Source organism: Perissodus microlepis, chromosome 9 (assembly GCF_051167445.1).
Source record: "Perissodus microlepis isolate ML-2025 ecotype Zambia chromosome 9, ASM5116744v1, whole genome shotgun sequence".
Taxonomy (NCBI): domain Eukaryota; kingdom Metazoa; phylum Chordata; class Actinopteri; order Cichliformes; family Cichlidae; genus Perissodus; species Perissodus microlepis.
In genome coordinates this window covers 14,668,181-14,687,612 of record NC_140469.1, presented here as the reverse complement: position 1 = coordinate 14,687,612, position 19,432 = coordinate 14,668,181, and the positions used below count along the sequence as shown (strand labels likewise).

Below are 19,432 nucleotides of genomic sequence, written 5' to 3'. Positions count from 1 at the left end.
TTAGAAATGATCTACGATTAAAATAAAAGTCGTGAAAAAGACAGCATATAAGAGAGAATTTTAAACTAGATCTTGCCGAGAGCTACAACTTCATTGTGAATGCCACGGTTTTATTCCTTTTAGTTCCTACGGGTAGATGAAAGAAGACTTCAGAGTTGTGCCATCTTCAAGAATACATCCTTCACTATGGTATTTCCTACTTTGTACAGTAAAGTATATCAAATGTCTGTCACATCCAAGGATCAAAAGGAACCATTCTTCTCTGCTGAATATGCCTGGCGGAGTTAAATAAGTCAAACGTGGGCCAGGCAGAACTGACGATGCACAGAGCTGCTTAATGAAACTGAGAGCTGTTCTATTTACCTGTGAGGAGTTCAGTTGTGCAGCCAGCCTGTGAAATGAAAGTTAAGCACACAGTGTTTGTGTAGGCAGTCTGGCAGGTGAACGCACTTGTGTTCGTGTGTGTGCGTGTGCGCGCGCGTGTGTTTTTGTACTGCTCCGTTTTAGTTATTGTGTGCGCACTGGTGTGTAGCCTGCTCCTGGCCGAGAGCGAGCTTCATTATGGAGTCAGACTGGTAGGCAGAGAGAGAGTAAGAGAGAGGAGTCTGTGTTTGACAAAGTGTGTTTTGGTCGGTGCCGCTAATTGAACTGATGTGTCACTGAGACTTGAGGAACATTAGGCCTCCGTCTCTGCAGACTCGACCACAATAGATAAAGACGTAGGCACCGGAGAGGATTAGTCACTCTCACATCTGGAGCGTACACTTAAACGTCTGGGTTCTGCAGCAGTATGTAAGTGCAGCCATCCTTATATTCACAGAAGTTTTCCTCTCTGGCTTACACACTCACTGCTCTCCCAGTCCAATAAGAAGTTTAATGAGTGTAATGATGGTAGGAGGCTGGAGAAGCACGACTCCTTATTATTCACCTCCCACAGCTGACCGTGACAGAGGCCCTTTTGTACCTACACACACATTTTGTTTCTGCCACACACACATAATTAAAGATATACAGGGTATTTCGGCCTTACACTTTACATTCATACATTTTCCAGTAAGGAAAGAGGCTGAGGGATTATGTTTCCACAGGACTCAAACAGTATGCTGACACTCACACTAGCTCTCTTTCTTCCTTTCTCCCTTCCTCCATCCTCAACTTGTATCCCGTTAGTCTGTAACACCTAAAAAATAGGCAGAAAGGTCTGTGGATGGAGACAGAATGAGATAGGAGCTGAAGCCTGAATCCATAAGTCAGCCATGGATAAATGTATAAACATGCACGCGCTTCAGGCACAGTAACAGACAAGTCAGTGCAAGGTGCCAAAGTAAGAACTTTGACTCAATAGTCAAGCTGACAGCCTTGCATAGACACATACACACAAACAGCCCAACCACTGCTTCCATTGCTGACCAACCAGACCGTTATGATGCTATCAAGCATCCTTCCACCCAGCCCTCCTGAGCTCCAGCCAGAAACCCATTACAGAGGTGCCCGTCTCCAAGCAGCTGCCTGTTAAAGGTGTTAAGCAGCATAAAATCGCAGCTCTCCATTTGCCCATAATGCACATTGCTGCTCTCGCCAGGGGGGCGGTGGGCACGGGTATGAGTCAAAATCAGCGGACTAATTGAATTCAATCTTGTGTTCCACATGCCACTCGTCACATCCGACTGCTTTGGTCTATGTTTTTCCCTTTTAGGGTAATTTCTGTGAAATTGAGACGTGAGTGTGGCTGACTGAAGAGTGCAGAAAATCCTTTTTCCTGGTTTTTGTTGTTCTTTTACTTGTTTTACTGTAGTTGTATTACTTTGTTTTACTACTTTACCAAATCAGCTGGAAAGAATGAGATAAAACATTTAAATAGCATAGTTAAAATGAAAGTTTAATAAAAAAAAAAATTATAAAAGAAATAGGGCTCTTTTTTTTAATTCAGACGGACATGTTTACAATGGTCAAGATGTATTTTATGCCCTAAATGGCCTATTCACTGCTCCGAGACAGTCAAAGTCATTAAAATGAGTCATTTTATTGGTTTGTGGGTGTATGTGTGTTATGGTTATAGGTTTGGATTGATGTTTATTTCCACCTCCTTAGGTCAATTTTTAATGCATTATTCAAAACATGTTGTAAAAATTTCTACTCTAAAAGCAGGAGAGACTGTTTTTGTGTTTATTATCATGCCATTGTGTCCTATGCATAGCCACTGTAACAAGGCTCCTTTTTATTGCAGTAAAATACAATAAACTGTCCATTATCCCTCCACTTTAAGAGTAGACACCGTCAACAGCAAGGGTGTTTTGACTTATTTCACATTATAGACCCCCAGGTAACACAGGGCTAATACTGGGGAGCAGCAAGATTATCTTCATGGCATTGCATTGCAATCCCATAATATACTTCGGTACAAGTAAAACAAAAATGACCCTTCCCACAAATGTTTCCATAGAGCATGTCTACGTGAATGTATCCGTGTGGGTAGCAGAGGCTGTATATAAAAGATGGACATAAACGTGAAGTCAGTGGAAGCACCTTAAAACCTGCATTCTGTCCAACAGCCAGCAGAGGGAGACTCTACTTTATTTACAAGCCTATAAAATATATTGTCTTTATTTTTGATCCCTGGGAATATTTTGACTTCATGTCACATTTAATACAACATGATGGTAACTTTGCAAGTTATGGTCACGTTCAGGGTAAAACTGAAAGTAATTGTGCATTAGTGTGTGGCTACCTCGAGAAGAAGTCTGTACATGTATGTACAGACTATGATTGAAAAAATGCTTGTTGCTGTGTGTTGATTGTTCAGTTTAGCCTAGGATAGACAGTGAGCTGAACAGATTGTAAAATCCCCTTTAGACAAATGTGTGATTTGTCATTATCACCTGTATAAATAAAACTGACTTAGCGTGCAGATTTTCTTCAGACCAATAGTCTCTAACACATGCCGGCAATGCCACATGTAAATAAATTACACACAGAGCTAGCTTGAAATCTCTTGAGCCTAAAAAGTCAAACTAAACCCTTTTGTTTTGTTTTTCCTGTGTAGTAGAGCCATTAGATGTACTCCTAAATAAATAAGCCACTATATCTAAATTAATAATAATTTGATTCATGCACTGAATTAAAAATGTTATTACCTCTATTCCGCTGCAAATCCCATACAACTTATGGGTAATTTTTTTACTTGTGACCCTTAAAATAAAGTCATGTCTAACTGTCACCACGTATCAAAGACATGGTGTATATAGTTCATAAAGTCTAACTTCACAATCCCTTATTCAGAGTTTTTTAATTAGCATGTTTTTAGAAGCCTAAAGAGACAAACAATTTGTGACCTCTCATCTTTATCTCTGGAGCTAATACAGATACATTCGTGGGGTTTTATTAAGAACCTGTCATATAATTAGTCTGAGTCCACAAAAAGATTCACCTTATTGATAAATACTAGGACATAATGTCATGCCAATTAATTCAGTGTATACTTATAGACATATATATATATATATATATATATATATATATATATATATATATATATATATATATATGTGTGTAGAGAGAGAGAGAGAGAGAGAGAGAGCACTATTAAAAGTCTCGTTTCAGCGCCCAGATATTTAGATTGCAGAAATGGAAAGATGCAGTGATTTATTGAACCGTGTGCAAAAGTACATAGAAATACATTATAAACCAGCGTTTTTGCTCCAGTGAGCTTGACAGTAAATATTTGGCATGGCCACCTTTATTCTTCAACACTTGAACTCTCTTAGATGAGCTTTTCTGTAATTTCTTGTAGTAGTCTTCAGGAATAGCTCTCCACATTTCCTGATGGACAATCAAATTCTTTGGATGTTGGCTGCCACACTGAAGATCCCACATGTGGAGGCCAATCCATGGCTAATCAGAATGGCTTCTTGATGTGGATAACTTTTGTTTCTTGACTTTCGGGTACAGTTCATCTGCTCCAGATACTTTTTTAATTCCGTCACTTCTTCTTTTCTCCTCCACTTCTCCAGTTTTCATCAATTTTTAAGGGCACTCTGTGCTGAAAAGCTGAGAAACACATTTTTGTTGCATAAATACAATGTTATGCTTGTTAAACTGTGCTGTCTTTGGCATTTTTTGGAGATTCTGCTAAAAAAAACAACAACAACAATTTGCAACAAATTATGTATTTTTGCAGCAGGCTACTAGTAACAAAGATACAATTTAAAATTGGTTCTTGGTTGAGTTGGCTGTCGTGTCTACAGTGGTCCATCCCTAGAGTTAGGCCACTTTTAAGTAGCTCAACAAACAGAAATCCTCTGAAAATGGTCAGGTACAAGGACTGGGTGGAAAATGAGACAAAAAAACAGCCAAAAACTTTGAAAGCCCTTCAGAAAGCCTGGACAACCATTGCTCAAGACCACTTTAAAAATTGCTATGCATATACACATATATATATATATATATATATATATATATATATATATATATATATATATATATATATATATATAAACCACTAGCTGTAAGATATGTAAACTTCAGCTGTAGTTGTTGTAGATTCCTTTAGAGACCTTGAATGAGGTTTAGCTATAAACCCAGTAATTATCTCCTTAGCCCACTGCACTGATACTAATCCCCAGAGTATAGGGAGAAACGCTTACCAGACAAGCCTCATTAAATATTTACTGTGTTTGGCCACCATCAACCACTCTCACAACAAACACCCACAGACTGTTTGCCTTTCCTCCGTTGCCCCCCAACCCCCCCATTCATGCCATGTGTTGCATTTGTGTCGCTGTAGGCGATGGCGAGAAGCTGACGTGGACTTTTTTTCTTCCTTCCCTTTTGTTATTGGCTGATAATCACAGATTGTGGGCTGGTCTGTGATGCGTGACAATGTTAAATATTAATGTCTGAAGATGATTACTGCACTGGATGGAGAGAGGCGGGAAGTGCGGTGGAGGTGACACCCTCATTCATCACCGGGCCCTAACAGAATCTAAATCCTCGCTGTGTTTTTAACCTTGGTACCCTGGGGAAGGGAGGCAGAGGGAGCGAGAGGAAGCAGGAGATAGAAACAGCGGTGCATAGGGAGAGGAGAAGGAGATGAAACAGATACAGAAGGAAAAAAATAAGAAACAGAGAGAGAGGGGGGGGGGGGACAGATGTGTCACAAAGCGAGTTATAAGCTGTGTGAGAAGAACGCAGGGGGGTGGGGTTGGGGGAATATAAAGATAGATGGATGGATGCAAAGTAAGACCATGACAGCGGATAAAAAAGGAAGTGAGATGGTGAAAAATATGCCTGCATACTGTATAATGTATAGAGCTCTTCTCCTCAGCTGACCTGTCAGCGTATCCTATGTGACAGGCTGACGGATGTGCAGAAAGGAACTCTTATCTTATTTTGTCAAGGTCTGGCAGTCAGTCAAGTCCTATTCAGCATAAATAAACAAGCAGCGAGGAAAATGGCAGCCATCTCACCTTCTCTTCTACGGTGTCATTTTCCTCAGACATATCTCTCCCTCCGCCTTCTTACTCTTTAGCTGGCAACAAAACGGGGCCGGACTTCCTATTACCCATCTATTATCATATTGAATCTTATCACCAAATATAGCACCACAGAATAAGAGTATTTCTTTTCCAGCCAGCTGTCCAAGTTGGCTGAGGAGAGTGCTGGATATATATGTGTGTGTGTGTGTGTGTGTGTATGTATGTATATATATATATATATATATATATATATATATATATATATATATATATACATACACACATATGGCACTCCTGAGTAGGTCCCACATATCATATTGTTATGGCTTTAATGGCGTGTTATTCATTTTTACTGCCTTGCTTTCAAAGTCAAATGCAGATTGGAGGAAGAGTTGCCATTATTACTGTATTCTTTGCCTCTTTCTGTGTCAGCCTCTTGCAGTCCTTGGCTTCAGCGCTCCTTCTCTCCATCTTTTCCCTGTGGTTATAGATTAAATTTGATCAACAATGACCTTTTCTGCTTGGTTTGTTTGCCTCTTTCCATGTTCGGCAAGTGGTCTAATGGGAGCATATCCATAGCCAGTGCGTGCAGGCAGAATGGCACGCTATATTAGAGCCAGGCAAACCAGGCCTGGTTGGTTTGTAAAGGGTATTTTTGGGAATGAGTGGCACTCGTTCTGGTAACATGCCGTACTGTAAACCTGCCAGAACCAGAATCAAGAGGCTTTCAAGGATGAGCGATGATGAAAGGCGTTGTTTTTTTTTTCTCACCCCTTTATAGTTTGTTTAATTTCACATGAGCGACTGCTGAGGGTTTCAGAAGGCATTGTCCGGGTCATTATTATGTTTGGAAAACACAACAGAAGGTTTTTGTCGGAGCCTGTTGTGCTAATTATCGCCTCGGTCATTTGTGATTCTCTCTCGTGAAATAAAACTGTGGGTTAAAATGCAGTGTTTCTGTGCCTGCAGGAGTACCAGTCTTGCAACACTCTGCCATGTCCCGACCTTAAAAAGACCACGCCCTGGACCCCGTGGACGCCTGTCAACATCTCCGACAACGGCGGCCACTACGAGCAGCGTTTCCGCTACACTTGCAAAGCTCGCATCCCAGACCCGAGCCTGCTAGAAGTGGGCAGACAGAGGATCGAGATGCGCTACTGTTCCAGCGACGGATCCACTGGCTGCTCCACTGATGGTGAGTGCATAAGAGGGAAGAGACAGATGGTCTCTTTCCAGCTCTCTCAGCCTCTGGATGTTCCTGTTTTCCTGCTCCAACTGTCCTTCTGCAGCTGCGGGTTATTGTCCTCCTCGCCTCAAGTCAGTCCTTCTTTCTGTTTGGCTGTTGCTCTTTCTCTTCCTTTCTCGATGTCCTGGAAAAGTTATAGGAGCCCTAGCTCGGTCAACTCTCGTGTTTACCATCCCGTCCTCCTCGCCTTTATCAGACATCAAGGCGTCAGATGTACTAATGAACTTCCAATCCAAAGCGATCAGCAGTTTACGACTAATTTCATCCGCCGCGCTCACATGCACAGAAACGCAAACAGACACACATGCACAAGTTCATTTACAGCCTCACAAAGAAGCAGCAAACTGCGGCTCTTTATCCATAATTCCAGCTATTCCCATTTGCTTAAGTCACTGCACCACACGGTCTCAGTCAGCCACACCCCTGGCGAATTAAACGCTGTAAATGTTTGTACAAGCAGCCTGCTAATTGACGAGTTGTTTATGTTGTCCAAGAGAAGTATGTGTGTTAGAGAGGAGACATGCAGGATGGCATCGCACCACAGCAAAGCGATTCAGATACAGATGCAGCAGTTAAAGTTTGTTTATGGTGCCGCTCTCTGCCTCAGAGGGGAAAAAGCTGTTTTTAAAGGGCTTCAGAGTTAGCGCCCGGCTAAGCTGCGGCGGCCTCCCATCACGCTGGGCTCATCTGCGTCTCTGGGTGGTCCGTTGCTACCACCAATCACACGCCACACGCTGCGATAATCACTGAGGTTAGCCTTTTTGATCTCACCACCTCTTCCTTATTTCTGATTATTAATATCCGTCTTTCTTCCAGGCGCTAACAGTGGTACAAGTTGTTCTCCTCACACTTTGAAGCCAGCGCTTAAATGTTCCTGAAGGGTTTTAAATGAGCGCTGACAAGCACAGAGGAAAAACCTGACTGCAGACTCAAAGCTTTAAGAGGAGTGACAGCCACACATCTGAGACGTTAGAGAACAAAGGCTCGAGCTTTAATAGGTCTGTCTTGTTTCTGATTAGTGGGAGGAAGTAACCGACACAACGTGTTTCATTAGGGGTTGTCACCGGCAGCCCGACATCAGATTAGCTTCAGTGTTAATTACAACAATTGGAGAAAAAAAAAAGCAAGGCAGTGATTTCAGCAGTCACTTTTGGCAACGTGTTAGTCTGTGCAGGATGCAAGCCGACTATAGGATCCAAGCAGGCAGATGGTAATACACCATATGAGCTGAGTAGTACTAGCTGTAAAAATGTAGCTGTTTTTTTGTTTTGGGTGGTTTTTTTCACATATATACCATCATGAAAACGGAAAGTGCCATTAGCTCAGCTTGTTAAAGTGGAAACTTTGTAGCAAGGCTACTGCAGGTTGCGTTTAAACCATTATTTTGCAGGGGAGGTTAGGATATCTGTGCTAATAGAGACAGACTTCATTATACGTACTGTGGCAAAGATTATCAACAGCCGTGATTAGTTGTGAGGCTGTTGCACTTTACACTTCGCATTAACTAGATAAGTAATTAACATCACTGCAGGCAATGTTTCTAGTCTCCTCAAAGCATAGCCTTGTGAATAACAGGGTGATTTAATATGGAATCGGTGAAATATGTGAAATGATTTTTTCTTTCTTTTTCATTTACTTTCTGCAAATGTTCTGTGAAGCAAATTTCCTTTCAACATCAGAACGGTTTAACTCAAATCTGTCTTTTTTTTCCCTCCTTTTTGAAAAAACTGAGTTACGCGTGTTTGAGCAAAAGGGAAAAAAAGGTTTAAAAAAATACTTCAGTGTGCACTTTGAAACTGTTTCAATTAGCTGCACCGAGTGAAGTGGAGATCTATTGAGGTGTGCGTGGCCCCTGTGTTCTCGTCCGCTCCGTCCCGTGTTGATTGTCCATCTCCAGTCTTCGGTATGATTCACTTCTCGGTGGAGTTTTAAGTCATAACTGTCGAAAAAGAGGACAGACTCCAGCGATCCACTTCTTCATTTCAGCCATTATCAAAGTTGCCATCCATCTGGAGAGCACTGGTGTGTGTATTTGTGGGTTTGCGTGGAGGCGGGTAATATGTGCGTTTGCCTTTTTCTTTTTTTTTTCTTGGTGGGTGGATATGTGCACATTGTGTGTGTGTGTGTCTGTGTGTGCGTATGAGACACTTTCAATAAGCCCTCCTCCTCCTACTGTCCATCTCTCATGTGGTGCCAGATCCCCGGGGACAGCAGTTAACTTTTCTGACAGCAAGAGGCTATCATAAAGTAATTACTACCACAGCGCTGGTGTTTATTGATACTCAGAACTGGGGCAAAGGACAACGAGAGCCCTCTGAGACGGCGGGACCCCGAAAAGAAATGGTGTGTCACTCAATAAAGATTTACTATTTGCATCAGGCAGCTTGCAATCGATTAGAGTTCAGCTCACATCACGCGCTTTACCTGTGAGAGCCAGTGTAAACAGATTGCTCTATGAAGAGTGGCGGCAAAGTTATTTGAGACGGTAATCAATTAGTGCATAGGCCACAATAAACATGTTGCTGTTAATCCTTAGCAGAGGACATGTTGAGACACTTAAGGTGAGATAGTGCATCCAAGTACTGTTTTTTCTTCTTTTAAACTGCGCTTTGTCTCCTAGAAATTAATGCAATTTAGTCCATGGGTGACATAATAATTGAACACAATATTTGTAACAATATTTGTAAAATAAAGAAATGTATTATTGTTATCATATTGAATCGACCATGTGATAAATATCTGCAATTGCAAAAGAAGTTTGTTTTTGTTTTTTTAAATAAGTTTTTCTCATACTCTGAGTCAGATATCTCCACTCCAGAGGAGTAAGTTTACTTTCCATTTTTATTCTTGTTTATATTTATCTGCATTTTGGAGTAGGGCTGCACGATTAATCGTTAGAAAATTGCGATCTCAATTCATACTTATGTGCGATCTCATTTCCAAATGACAACAATTTAAAAAAAAAAAAAGACAACGACGATTGTACCGCATTTTGATCCGGGACGTAATCTGCATGAAAACAAGCGCTCACTCTTCCTGCTCAACAAATGACAAGGGCGGAGCCTTATACCACGTGATACAGAAGCTGGCTGCTAAAATTGGCAGGGGAAAAAACAACGGAGAGCACGTCAGGGATGACGAGAAAGTGACAGGAGAAAATCCGTCCCGGTCAACCACCCAAATATCAATAACGGGAACCTTATACAGCGCTTCCCTATACCCGTCGAACTCCCGCAGGCACAAAGAAATTACGGAGGCTATTACTTATCACCTGACCAAAGATATGGCTCCCATCAACACTGTGCAAAACGAGGGATTTAGGAAAATGATCAACACCCTAGACAAACGCTACACAGTGCCGTCCCGCAACTATTTTTCTATTGTTGCACTACCTGCTCTATACAACATTTTGCGGCAACGACAAAATGTGAGACATTTGTTGTTTTTATGTTTATTTATTGTTTTTATGTTCAGTCTCAACTGTTACGAATTTGATGTGCAGATTTTTACAGAAGGGTTTCTTCATGTATCATTCAGTACCTGGTTTAGAGAATAGTTTTTTCCTGGGGCCTTATTTTTTTATAAAAACAAAATTTGTTGTTTTTTTCCCCTGTGGCTGTCAATAGTATCAGAATTATGAAGTGGTAAAAAAAGAAAACCCTCTCGTAGCTCAGCTGAATGTAGTCAAAGCTAACAGCGGTTAGCTAGAAGCTTCTAGTTTGCAGCTTTTAATCAGAAACTACCTCCTGCAGCCAAGTGTCGTCTGAAAACGCAGTTTTATTTATAAATTAAGAATTCACAAATATATTGGCAGCCATTTTTGGACCCCTTTTTGCCTTCAAGCCTCTTTCAGCTGCTCCCTGATTCAAACGGGGTCACCACAGCAGATGGATCCAAAGATTGATTTTGTGGGTTTTTATGCCGGATACCCTCCCTGACACAACTCTCCCAGGGATTTGTGTGTCCTCCCAGTCTCAAAGCAGTGATCTTTCATATATTAGGTGAATGTGTTAACCATTATACTATGGAGCTGCTTTCAGAATTCTGCCTTAACTCTCTGTGGGAAAAATTAAAAAAGATGCCAATCTCCCATCACGTCCCAAAGGTGCTCTAGGGGATTGAGATCTGGTGACTGCGGAGGCTGAACTCACTGTCATGTTCAAGAAACCAGTTTGATTGGCTGATTACATACTTGCATTAAAAGGGCTCATGCCACCAAACAGCGCTGAGACCCATTCATAGAAAGAGCAAGCTGAAATCTGTCAGAAGTGTGAAATCTCCAAGGATGATGAGATGGATAACGTGCGTGGCAGCGTTCGGTCAGGACCATTTTGCAGTCTTTAACAGGATCAACCTTTAACACCTGCTCGTGTTAACTGATGACCACAGATGTCAGTGCATTCATGCCATTTCGATGTGAAAAGGACTTAAGTCAACAAATTAGATTTCCAAACTGTTAAAGAATTAACATGTTGTTGTTACTGACTTAACAGCTTAAAACTGAGTATAAATCCTTTTTTAAAAATGTATGTATCCACTTTTTCACACACTATATATAAACATTCTCTTTACACATATTTTTAAGTGAACTAACCTTTTCTTACTGCTAGGTATGTTCTTGTTTGGATATTCTCTTTTGAAGTCAGTGCATGAACATTTTCTCTCACTTGCCGCCTTGCTGTCACACTAATGTCACTTCCCTGCAATTTAATAAAAAGCCCACTTTTCCATGTTGTTTAAGATCTTCTCCGCCGCCCTCCTCCTGGGCACTGTGTTTGTACACTCGTGCATCACATCCATCAGATATACCTGATTTGGATTATATTCAGACACATGGCAGATGTTATTGGCACACCTGGAAGTGTTATCACGGACATACAGATAAGAAGAAATTAATCCCCTGTCAATACAGGGGGAATAAAACTGCTGCTGGAGCCAACCTAGCAGCTTCCTTCTGTCTTTGTTTCACTGTTGCCTCGTGATCGCTATCTGTCTTTATTACGAGAGACAAATTATGACTATATGATTTAACCAAGCATTTACAATGAGCTTTTATGTAACATACTGACTTGTTTCATATCAGTGATCGTAGCTTAATGATAGTGATGAGTTAATTACTTAAGATCTGTGGTGATTTAAAGACCTCTCTTGTCATGTACACCCATTTATTAGTCTCGTAGCTCTTGTAGCCATTTTCCTTCTTTTTCACATCTTACATGGCTGAATGAAAAGCCAAACATTTGATCAGTTGGATCAATGTAAGTGTTAAACATGAAGTTCTTTTTAATTTTTCAAAAGCAAAACATAAAATCTATAGATTTCCTCTCCTGTTCATACAGTATATCCTAATGTTTAGTGCATACACATACCTACACCCCTGCTTTTCATCTGCTTCTCTATGGATGGAAGCACACTGTAGAAGCCTTGCACAGTTGATGGTGTCACCGATATGCCCCCAAAACCTTTAGATACTGCTACAGTGCATGTCTTGTATTCCATCCCCAAATGGCCTGTATGCACTTAAAAAATAATAACTTCATACCTCACAAATGACAACGCAGGAATTCTTAATTTTCCGAATCATTTGGTCCTTTTTTGCAGACATGAATTTTGCTTCCTGAAATGCTGTTTTGTCTGCTTGTGTGTCGGTTTGTTAAGCACTGTGCCAAAACTGCTTGGGGGAGAGGTGGGAAATTGGCAAAGGAAGAAAATTCAATGCAAATTCAAATCAAGGATGGCTTCCAGGATTGTTTTTTTCATAACAGCAGCTTGTGAGCAACAACCACATCAGGCAACTGCTTGGGGCCACAGGCTGTTAGAGGGTCAGCGAGGGCTCGCACACTTTACCCCACTCGCCCATAAGCTAGCAGAGGATTTGCAGTGGCATCTAAAGGAGCCCCAGTTAGAGGTGTGTGCAAAAAAACACCAGCTGTTTAACAATGTAAGCCTCCTCAGCTCTCTTTTTAATGTAACTTCAATTTTTTTAATGCGTGGAAACTATGTCTAGTAGTTTTCTTCTCTGCTCAGGTCCCCAAACTGTCGCAGGGCTAAAACACAGAGTGACAGACAACAGACGGCCTCGCATTCACAAACCTACAGTCAATTTAGCCCAACATGCATGTCTTCAGACTGCGAGAGGAGGCTGTAGTATCTGGAGAAGACCCACACAGACATATGGAGATATTGCAAATTCCACACAAAAAGGCCCCAGCCAGAATTTGAGCCCAGGACCTTCACGCTGTGAGGCAAAAGTGCCAACCACAGTGCCACTTCTATAATTAAAATTCAGTATCCGCAAATAGCTGATCCATTTTTGGACAAAGGAGTAAAGCAATGCTATTGCATTCCAGTATACACTGCAAAAACTCAAAGGCTACCAAGTATATTTGTCTTATTTCTAGTCAAAATTATCTCATTGCACTTAAAATAAGACACAATAAGCTACAGAGCAACATTTCAGTAAGATATAGGAACTTTCAGTAAGAACAACACAGTGAATCTTGAAACTAGAGAATTTTTATGGCGTTATTTTTGTGCCACTATTCTGAGCGCACGTAAAAAAAAATTGCAGCTGCAAGTGTTGCATTTTGAGGAGAAATTTATTTTGAGCGAAGAAAAGCTAAATTTAAGTGAACAAAATTCATTGCTGCGTGCAAAAAATGTATTTCAGTGTTTGCTATTATCCATACACACACACACACACACACACACAAAAGCAGCCCCTCTCACTCAGCTTTTGCATTTGCGCTTGCTTGCAATGTGTTTCTCGCGCTCTCAACATTTCTGCGTGCTCAACTCTTTCAGTACACCGTTATATTTGTGCCATAAAACCAGCCAATCACAGACTTGGATGCAAAAAATCTGATTGGCTGTTTTGGTCTCCAATCAGCTCGAAATGACAAAATGCAATATCCCAGAATCCATTTTGTCCAAAACTCAAACAAGGCAGTGGCGGAGGAACACAGAGTGGCGGAGCATGTTTAAGTTTGGTTGGGGTTTCTTTCCCACAACCAATAAAAATCCAGACAGAGCTGCTAACATTGCTCAAATGTATGAGAAGGCATGCCCTCTTTGGTTTCATGTATGCTCCACAAATAGGGGTAGACAAAACCCAGCACGACACAACCTATGTGGAATTAATAAAGCTTGCTTGCATTCTTTCTTCTGTAATTCCTTACTGTGTTGCTTTTTTCTCAGATTTTTGAACAGACTGAAACCACAACACAACCCTTTAAGTCTTGCCAGATATCAGGCTGCTTGCCATTCAGGACTGTGACTGCACTCTCTGTGTTCGGGGGCGGTGTTTTTTTTGTTCCGTCAATTATCCACCAATCAAGCAGCCACCTGTATTCGACATAAAACTGGAAATAACCCTCCCACTGTGGCAAGGATTGAAACCAGCTCGCTTTCTATCATTAGTCAGCTTAATGTAAAAGACTTCGTAGCTATTACTCGCTGTCTGTGCTGCCACAGGCCAGCCCACTGCACTTTTAATTTTAAATGACGGTTTCTGCAAAGCCATATGTCGATAAAACAGATATTCTTGTGCGATTCAATCTGTACATGTGGTGAATTAGTTAAAAGTTAGTCAGGCTGGTTTTATGTGAAGCAGTGGTATAATCAAGCTTAAAAAAAAAGCTTTTAAGCTTGATTATACCACTGCTGCTTTAAATGTTTTATCATTTGCATCACACAAAGCCAGAGGCAGAGGCAAAAGAACGCGCTGTAAAGATGAAAGAAGGTTGTGAGTTTGTAATTTTGCTAGCTTGTGCTGGTGAGTGATGGCTTCATTTTATCCTAGGGAGAAACGGTGGCTTGTCAGCAGCCTGATGTGTTTCACTTCAGCTGATCTGGTATCAAGGCCAGGGCCCTCTCATGGACGAGAGATTAGTTCTTGTGCACGGATGTCGTGAGCAGGCACTGAGTAGACACAAGACAGCACTGAGGGACGACTCTGACGGATGACAACCAACCCAGTGTCCTTATTGTCTTTTTGGTATTCTGACTCGTTCTCTTACTCTCTTCCTACACTCAATGCTCCCTTTTCATGTGGCTGTTACTCTGTCAAGCAAAAAAAGTAAAAGTAGTTGAGCCAACAACAGAGCGCACAGTTTAGTTAGAGACAAAGTTATACAACACATACATCTGGTACCTGAGAGGCCTGTTTCTATGGGAAACTGCTACAAAATAGTAAAAAAGATTGAATGCATTCCTTATTTTGCTGAATAAAGTAAGGACGTGAAGGTCTTCACAAAGGATGAGAGATGGAGAAAGAGTGCGACATCCTGAGAACCAACAATAATCTACAAAACAGCTGTTGTTTCAGCGAGGCGAGATCATTTGGAAGAATTGAATATTATTCATTGAGATAGAGAAATAAATGTATTTGGTGATTAGTCTCTAATGACCTATCATGTCAGAGTGGAATCCCTAAATAGGATTTAGGACAGGACCCTGGACACTGGTGGTGGTGAAGATGAAGGTGGAGGTTTGGATTGAGCTCTTAGTTTCTGGGTGAGGTGGAAGGAAAATGACAGAGAGCGCAGATTTAAACCACGCAGAGTGGAAGCTGATTGGCTCAAAGAAGGCAGGCAAGAAGATGATTGGACTAGAGTAAAGACGTCAGTACTGAGATTGGCAGCGTGGGAAAGTGGTAGTAACGTAATGAAGAGACTAGCAGCAAAGAATCCAGGATGCAGGCAGATGAGTGATTACAGATCTTCCTTACTTAACTTGCACATAAGCTTCATATCTAATTCCATCCATCCATCTTCCATTTATCCAGTTTAGGATCCTGGAGGGGCGTAGGAGTATGTCCCAGTTGTCATAGGTGGAGTACACCCTGGATAGGTCGCCAGTCTGTTGCAGGGGTAGCCCAGAAATATAGGCAACCATTCACAGTCACATTCATGTCTATGACAAATTTAGATTTGCCAATATACCTGTCATTTCTGTGGACTGTGGGAGGAAGATGGAGTACCTGGTGAAAACCCACACAAGCATGCAGAAAACACAGACTTCACACGAGCAGCATCGAGCAGTGATTAGACCTGTTACCTGTTGCAAGAAGGTTCAGGGTTCAGGCTCAGAGGAGCTCTGTGAATATAGCAATGAAATGTTATAGATCCATTTTGGTCTTTCTTGACTTGATTAGAGTGCACTGGTGCACAGTTGTTAGTGTATAGAAACTGAAACTCAAGCCAGGAGGTTAAAAAAATAGACCTATGAGGAAATATTGTTTCAAGGCACATATCTGTAGCACACAAATTGCTCAAGAACACTTGTATCTCGTTTTATTTGTTATAAACCAGCGCCTAAAGATAATCTGTGATTGCTGTCAGCTTCTCTTGCTTTCTTATTAGCACCATTTACGTGCATCGCATCTTTAAACTCAGTTTTTAAAAATCTTACGGTATAACTATAGGTCATGGACTCGTGGTTTGCCAAACAGCAAATATTTGAATGCTTCTGAAAAGAATCCCTCTGAGGCTAATTGAGATTTGAATCGGTACACAAAGCTGAGCATCAGGAATTTTTAATAGCGAGTAATCAAAACCACGCAGCAGCACATTAATGTCTAACCTCATGTTGTGGATGAATCATCATAGGTATTCTGTTGACTGAAAGAGCAGCCACACTGATCATTTTATTTTATTAAAGATAGAAGAATTTGGGTCATTTTTGATACCACAGTGTTTGTATGAGTTTGGGAATTGAAGAAGAGTTTAGTCCCAGAAATGGCTATTGACGTCAGACTTAATGGGCGGAGTTCTTTTGTTGGCGTGCAAGGACCTTATAGCACTACTCCAATCAGGCCTTCATGGTAGAGTCGGCAGACAGAAGCCATTCCACACTAAAAGGCATGTGAAAACCTGCTGGGGGTTTACCAAAAGGCAGCTCTCAAACCATGCGAAGCAAGATCCTCTGCTCTGATTAAAGAAGGATTTAACTGTTCCGCCACAATTCCATGTGTAGCGAAAACTATGCTCTTGTCGTCACTTCATTAGTACCAGCTCAATAGTGGCAGCGTCATGCTGTGGGAATCTGTAACAGTGACTGGGAGACTAGTCAGATGGAAAAATGGATGCAAAAAAAGATAAAAAACCAAGCAAAAGTTTACATTCTAAATACCCAATAGCCTAAAACCATGCGGAAACTCGGGAGCATCATCAGAAAATATTGTTGATTCGGCCAGTCAGAATCTGGACCAGAACTCAATAGTGCACTTCTAGAGAGACGTGAAATTGGCTGTGCACCAACACTCCCCATCCAGCAGGGACAGGCTTGAATGATTCTGCCAAGAAGAATGAGAGAAACTTTCTGTTCCAAGTGTGTAGTATCACTCCCAAGAAAACTTGAGGATGTTATTGCTGCCAAAGATGCTTTAACCATTCACTAAGTGAAGGGTTTGAATGCTTATGTAAATGAGGTATGTAAATACAAAAAACCCTCCAAAGGCCTGTGTTGCTTGTCATTGTGGAGTACTGTGTTCATTTTGTGTAATAAGTTGATCCATTTAAGGAAGAGGCTCAATGGAATCCTCTTCGTTTGCATCGTGTGTCTCTACGGCAGTGAATGGCTTAAATTGTGACGCTCCTGTGTACTTTTTAAGTGATGTCGCCTTAGTTGCAAGATCCCGCCCTGTATGCCTGTCAGTCATGCCTCACCTAAGCACGTAACCCGTGCCCTCCTCCAGATTGCTGTCAGATGAAGTTCACAACCTAATTGGAATTAACTTGACATCAAATTTGCAGGGTAAGATTGGGATGCCAGTGACACGCTGCCTGTTTCACCTTCGGCCCCAGCGCTTTACAGAGCGGCACAAATTTTTGTGACTTGGAGTCAACAAAATTAGGAAGCCAGAGTAAGCAGTTAAAAAAAAAAAACACCACCTGCCAGAATTTTTTTTAAAAATCACTTTTTTTACTTTTTTGGCAGAAAGCCATTACAGCATGTCTGCATGAAATCATGGCTCTGAGCTCTTAAAAACATCGTACCCGAACACTGTTTGTTGGCCATCATAGATAGTTGCATTGGCTGTGTTTTTAGTTTTTTTAAATACAACAACCATGTGCTTGATGTCCACCAGAACAGCCAGCAGAACCAGCTGAACATTTGAGTTACTCGTGATTGTATTGGCAGGAGTGATAAATGGAAAGAGCTGGCCTTGAGCTTCTTTTCCTCATATGTGCTCCTTCTGCTGTATTCAAAACAAAAATCTGGTCAAGAGAGCTAGAACACCAACTGTGAGACTATGTTCGTCAGTAGACGATTTATATAGAACATAAAAAGGTAAATTATGTATAAGATGTATATTTCATATATGTCCGGGTGTGTGTTGGACACAGGGCTGCCTGCTGTCACTTATACTTGGAGGATAGAGGACAGTTTATCTCAGGATTTCTTCTCTACTTTTTGCAAGTCCCGTGGGTCTTTTGGCTTCAACAAGCCACGACCTCCAGCTTGCATGTGTTTTGCAGCTGAATTTGAAAGGGTTGGGACGTACATTTGCGCCTCCAAGTCTGAAACCATGGCTCTTAGTTGGAAAAGGAATGGATCAGGAGTGAGTTGCTGACCCATGTGGAGGAGTTTTAGTATCTTGAGGTCTAGGGAAATGGATTGGTGTGGCGTCTTCTGTGATTTTGATGCTGTACCTTTAGAGATAATTTGAGGAGCTCAATTATTCAGGAGGAACTAGGATATCTTCTGGGTACCTCCTACGTGGGATGTTCGGGCATGTGCTGCCAGAAGGACACTGCAGGACAGATCCAGGACACACTCAGCTCACTTGGGAACACCTTAGTATCCTGAAGAAGCTAAAAGGAATGGATGGATGCATGGATGGATGGATGGATGCATGCATGGATGAGTGGGTGGATGGATGGATGCATGGATGGATGAGTGGGTGGATGGATGGATGGATGGATGCATGGATGGATGCATGCATGGATGAGTGGGTGGATGAGTGGGTGGATGGATGGATGGATGGATGGATGCATGGATGGATGGATGGATGTTTTCCAAAGTCTGCCATAGAGTTACAGACTTCAGGTTTTTCACCTTCCAACAAGGTGTTTATTTCAGTTAATTGTTTTCATAGTATAAAAGTGAAACCTGGAACCTGCATACTGAAGAAAAGTTGTAGTTACCCTAATCTTCTTGTCATAGTTGTTTTATTGTTGCACTTTGAGACAGAGACAATTGCCAGCACTCTCCTTGATGGTACATTCAAAGACAAATTGTCAGTCAGAAGCTGCAAATCTTATGATTCAATGCAGAGCTTTCTTGTCAGAAAATCAAAGCCTCAGAAAAAAAGACAAAAACACAAGCAAGCATGGGTACTGTGAAATGCACAAGGTTGGTTGTTAGTGTGGTTCAAATTTTGGATTTCAAATGTTGGCAGGGATGAAAACTAAATACGATATGAAGTTAATGGCGCTGAAATTCAGCCATAAAGTTTAACCTCCTGGAAATCCCTTTAAACGTTAAACCCTGCAAACACTACAAAGTAAATAAATGTGGTTTATACATGCTGGAGGTCGAATAATGTGCTTTTAGTCCTTGTATCCTTGTAAGCCTAAATATTACGGACGTGAATAAAACCTCCTCAGTCCAATAAATCAGTCTGTAATCAAACCTGGAAGTAGGGATGACAGTATTTCAGCAGAGGACAGCGCTCTCTGAAGGTGCAAGTTGGGTCTTTAATCCTCCT

At 41.4% G+C, this 19,432-nt stretch overlaps 1 protein-coding gene across 4 annotated transcripts in view; it reads left to right on the top strand.

Moving 5' to 3' along the window:
- Positions 1 to 19,432, top strand: part of sema5a (sema domain, seven thrombospondin repeats (type 1 and type 1-like), transmembrane domain (TM) and short cytoplasmic domain, (semaphorin) 5A) — a 145,240-nt gene that overhangs the window by 107,666 nt on the left and 18,142 nt on the right. For all 4 annotated transcript variants that reach the window (XR_014801278.1, XR_014801277.1, XM_084939170.1 and 1 more), the window contains one exon: positions 6,444 to 6,669. Coding sequence is in view for 2 of the 4 variants with exons in the window: in XM_084939170.1 (XP_084795296.1) it covers positions 6,444 to 6,669 (226 nt within the window). In the remaining 2 variants the exon portion in view is untranslated. The remainder of the gene's footprint in view (positions 1 to 6,443; positions 6,670 to 19,432) is intronic.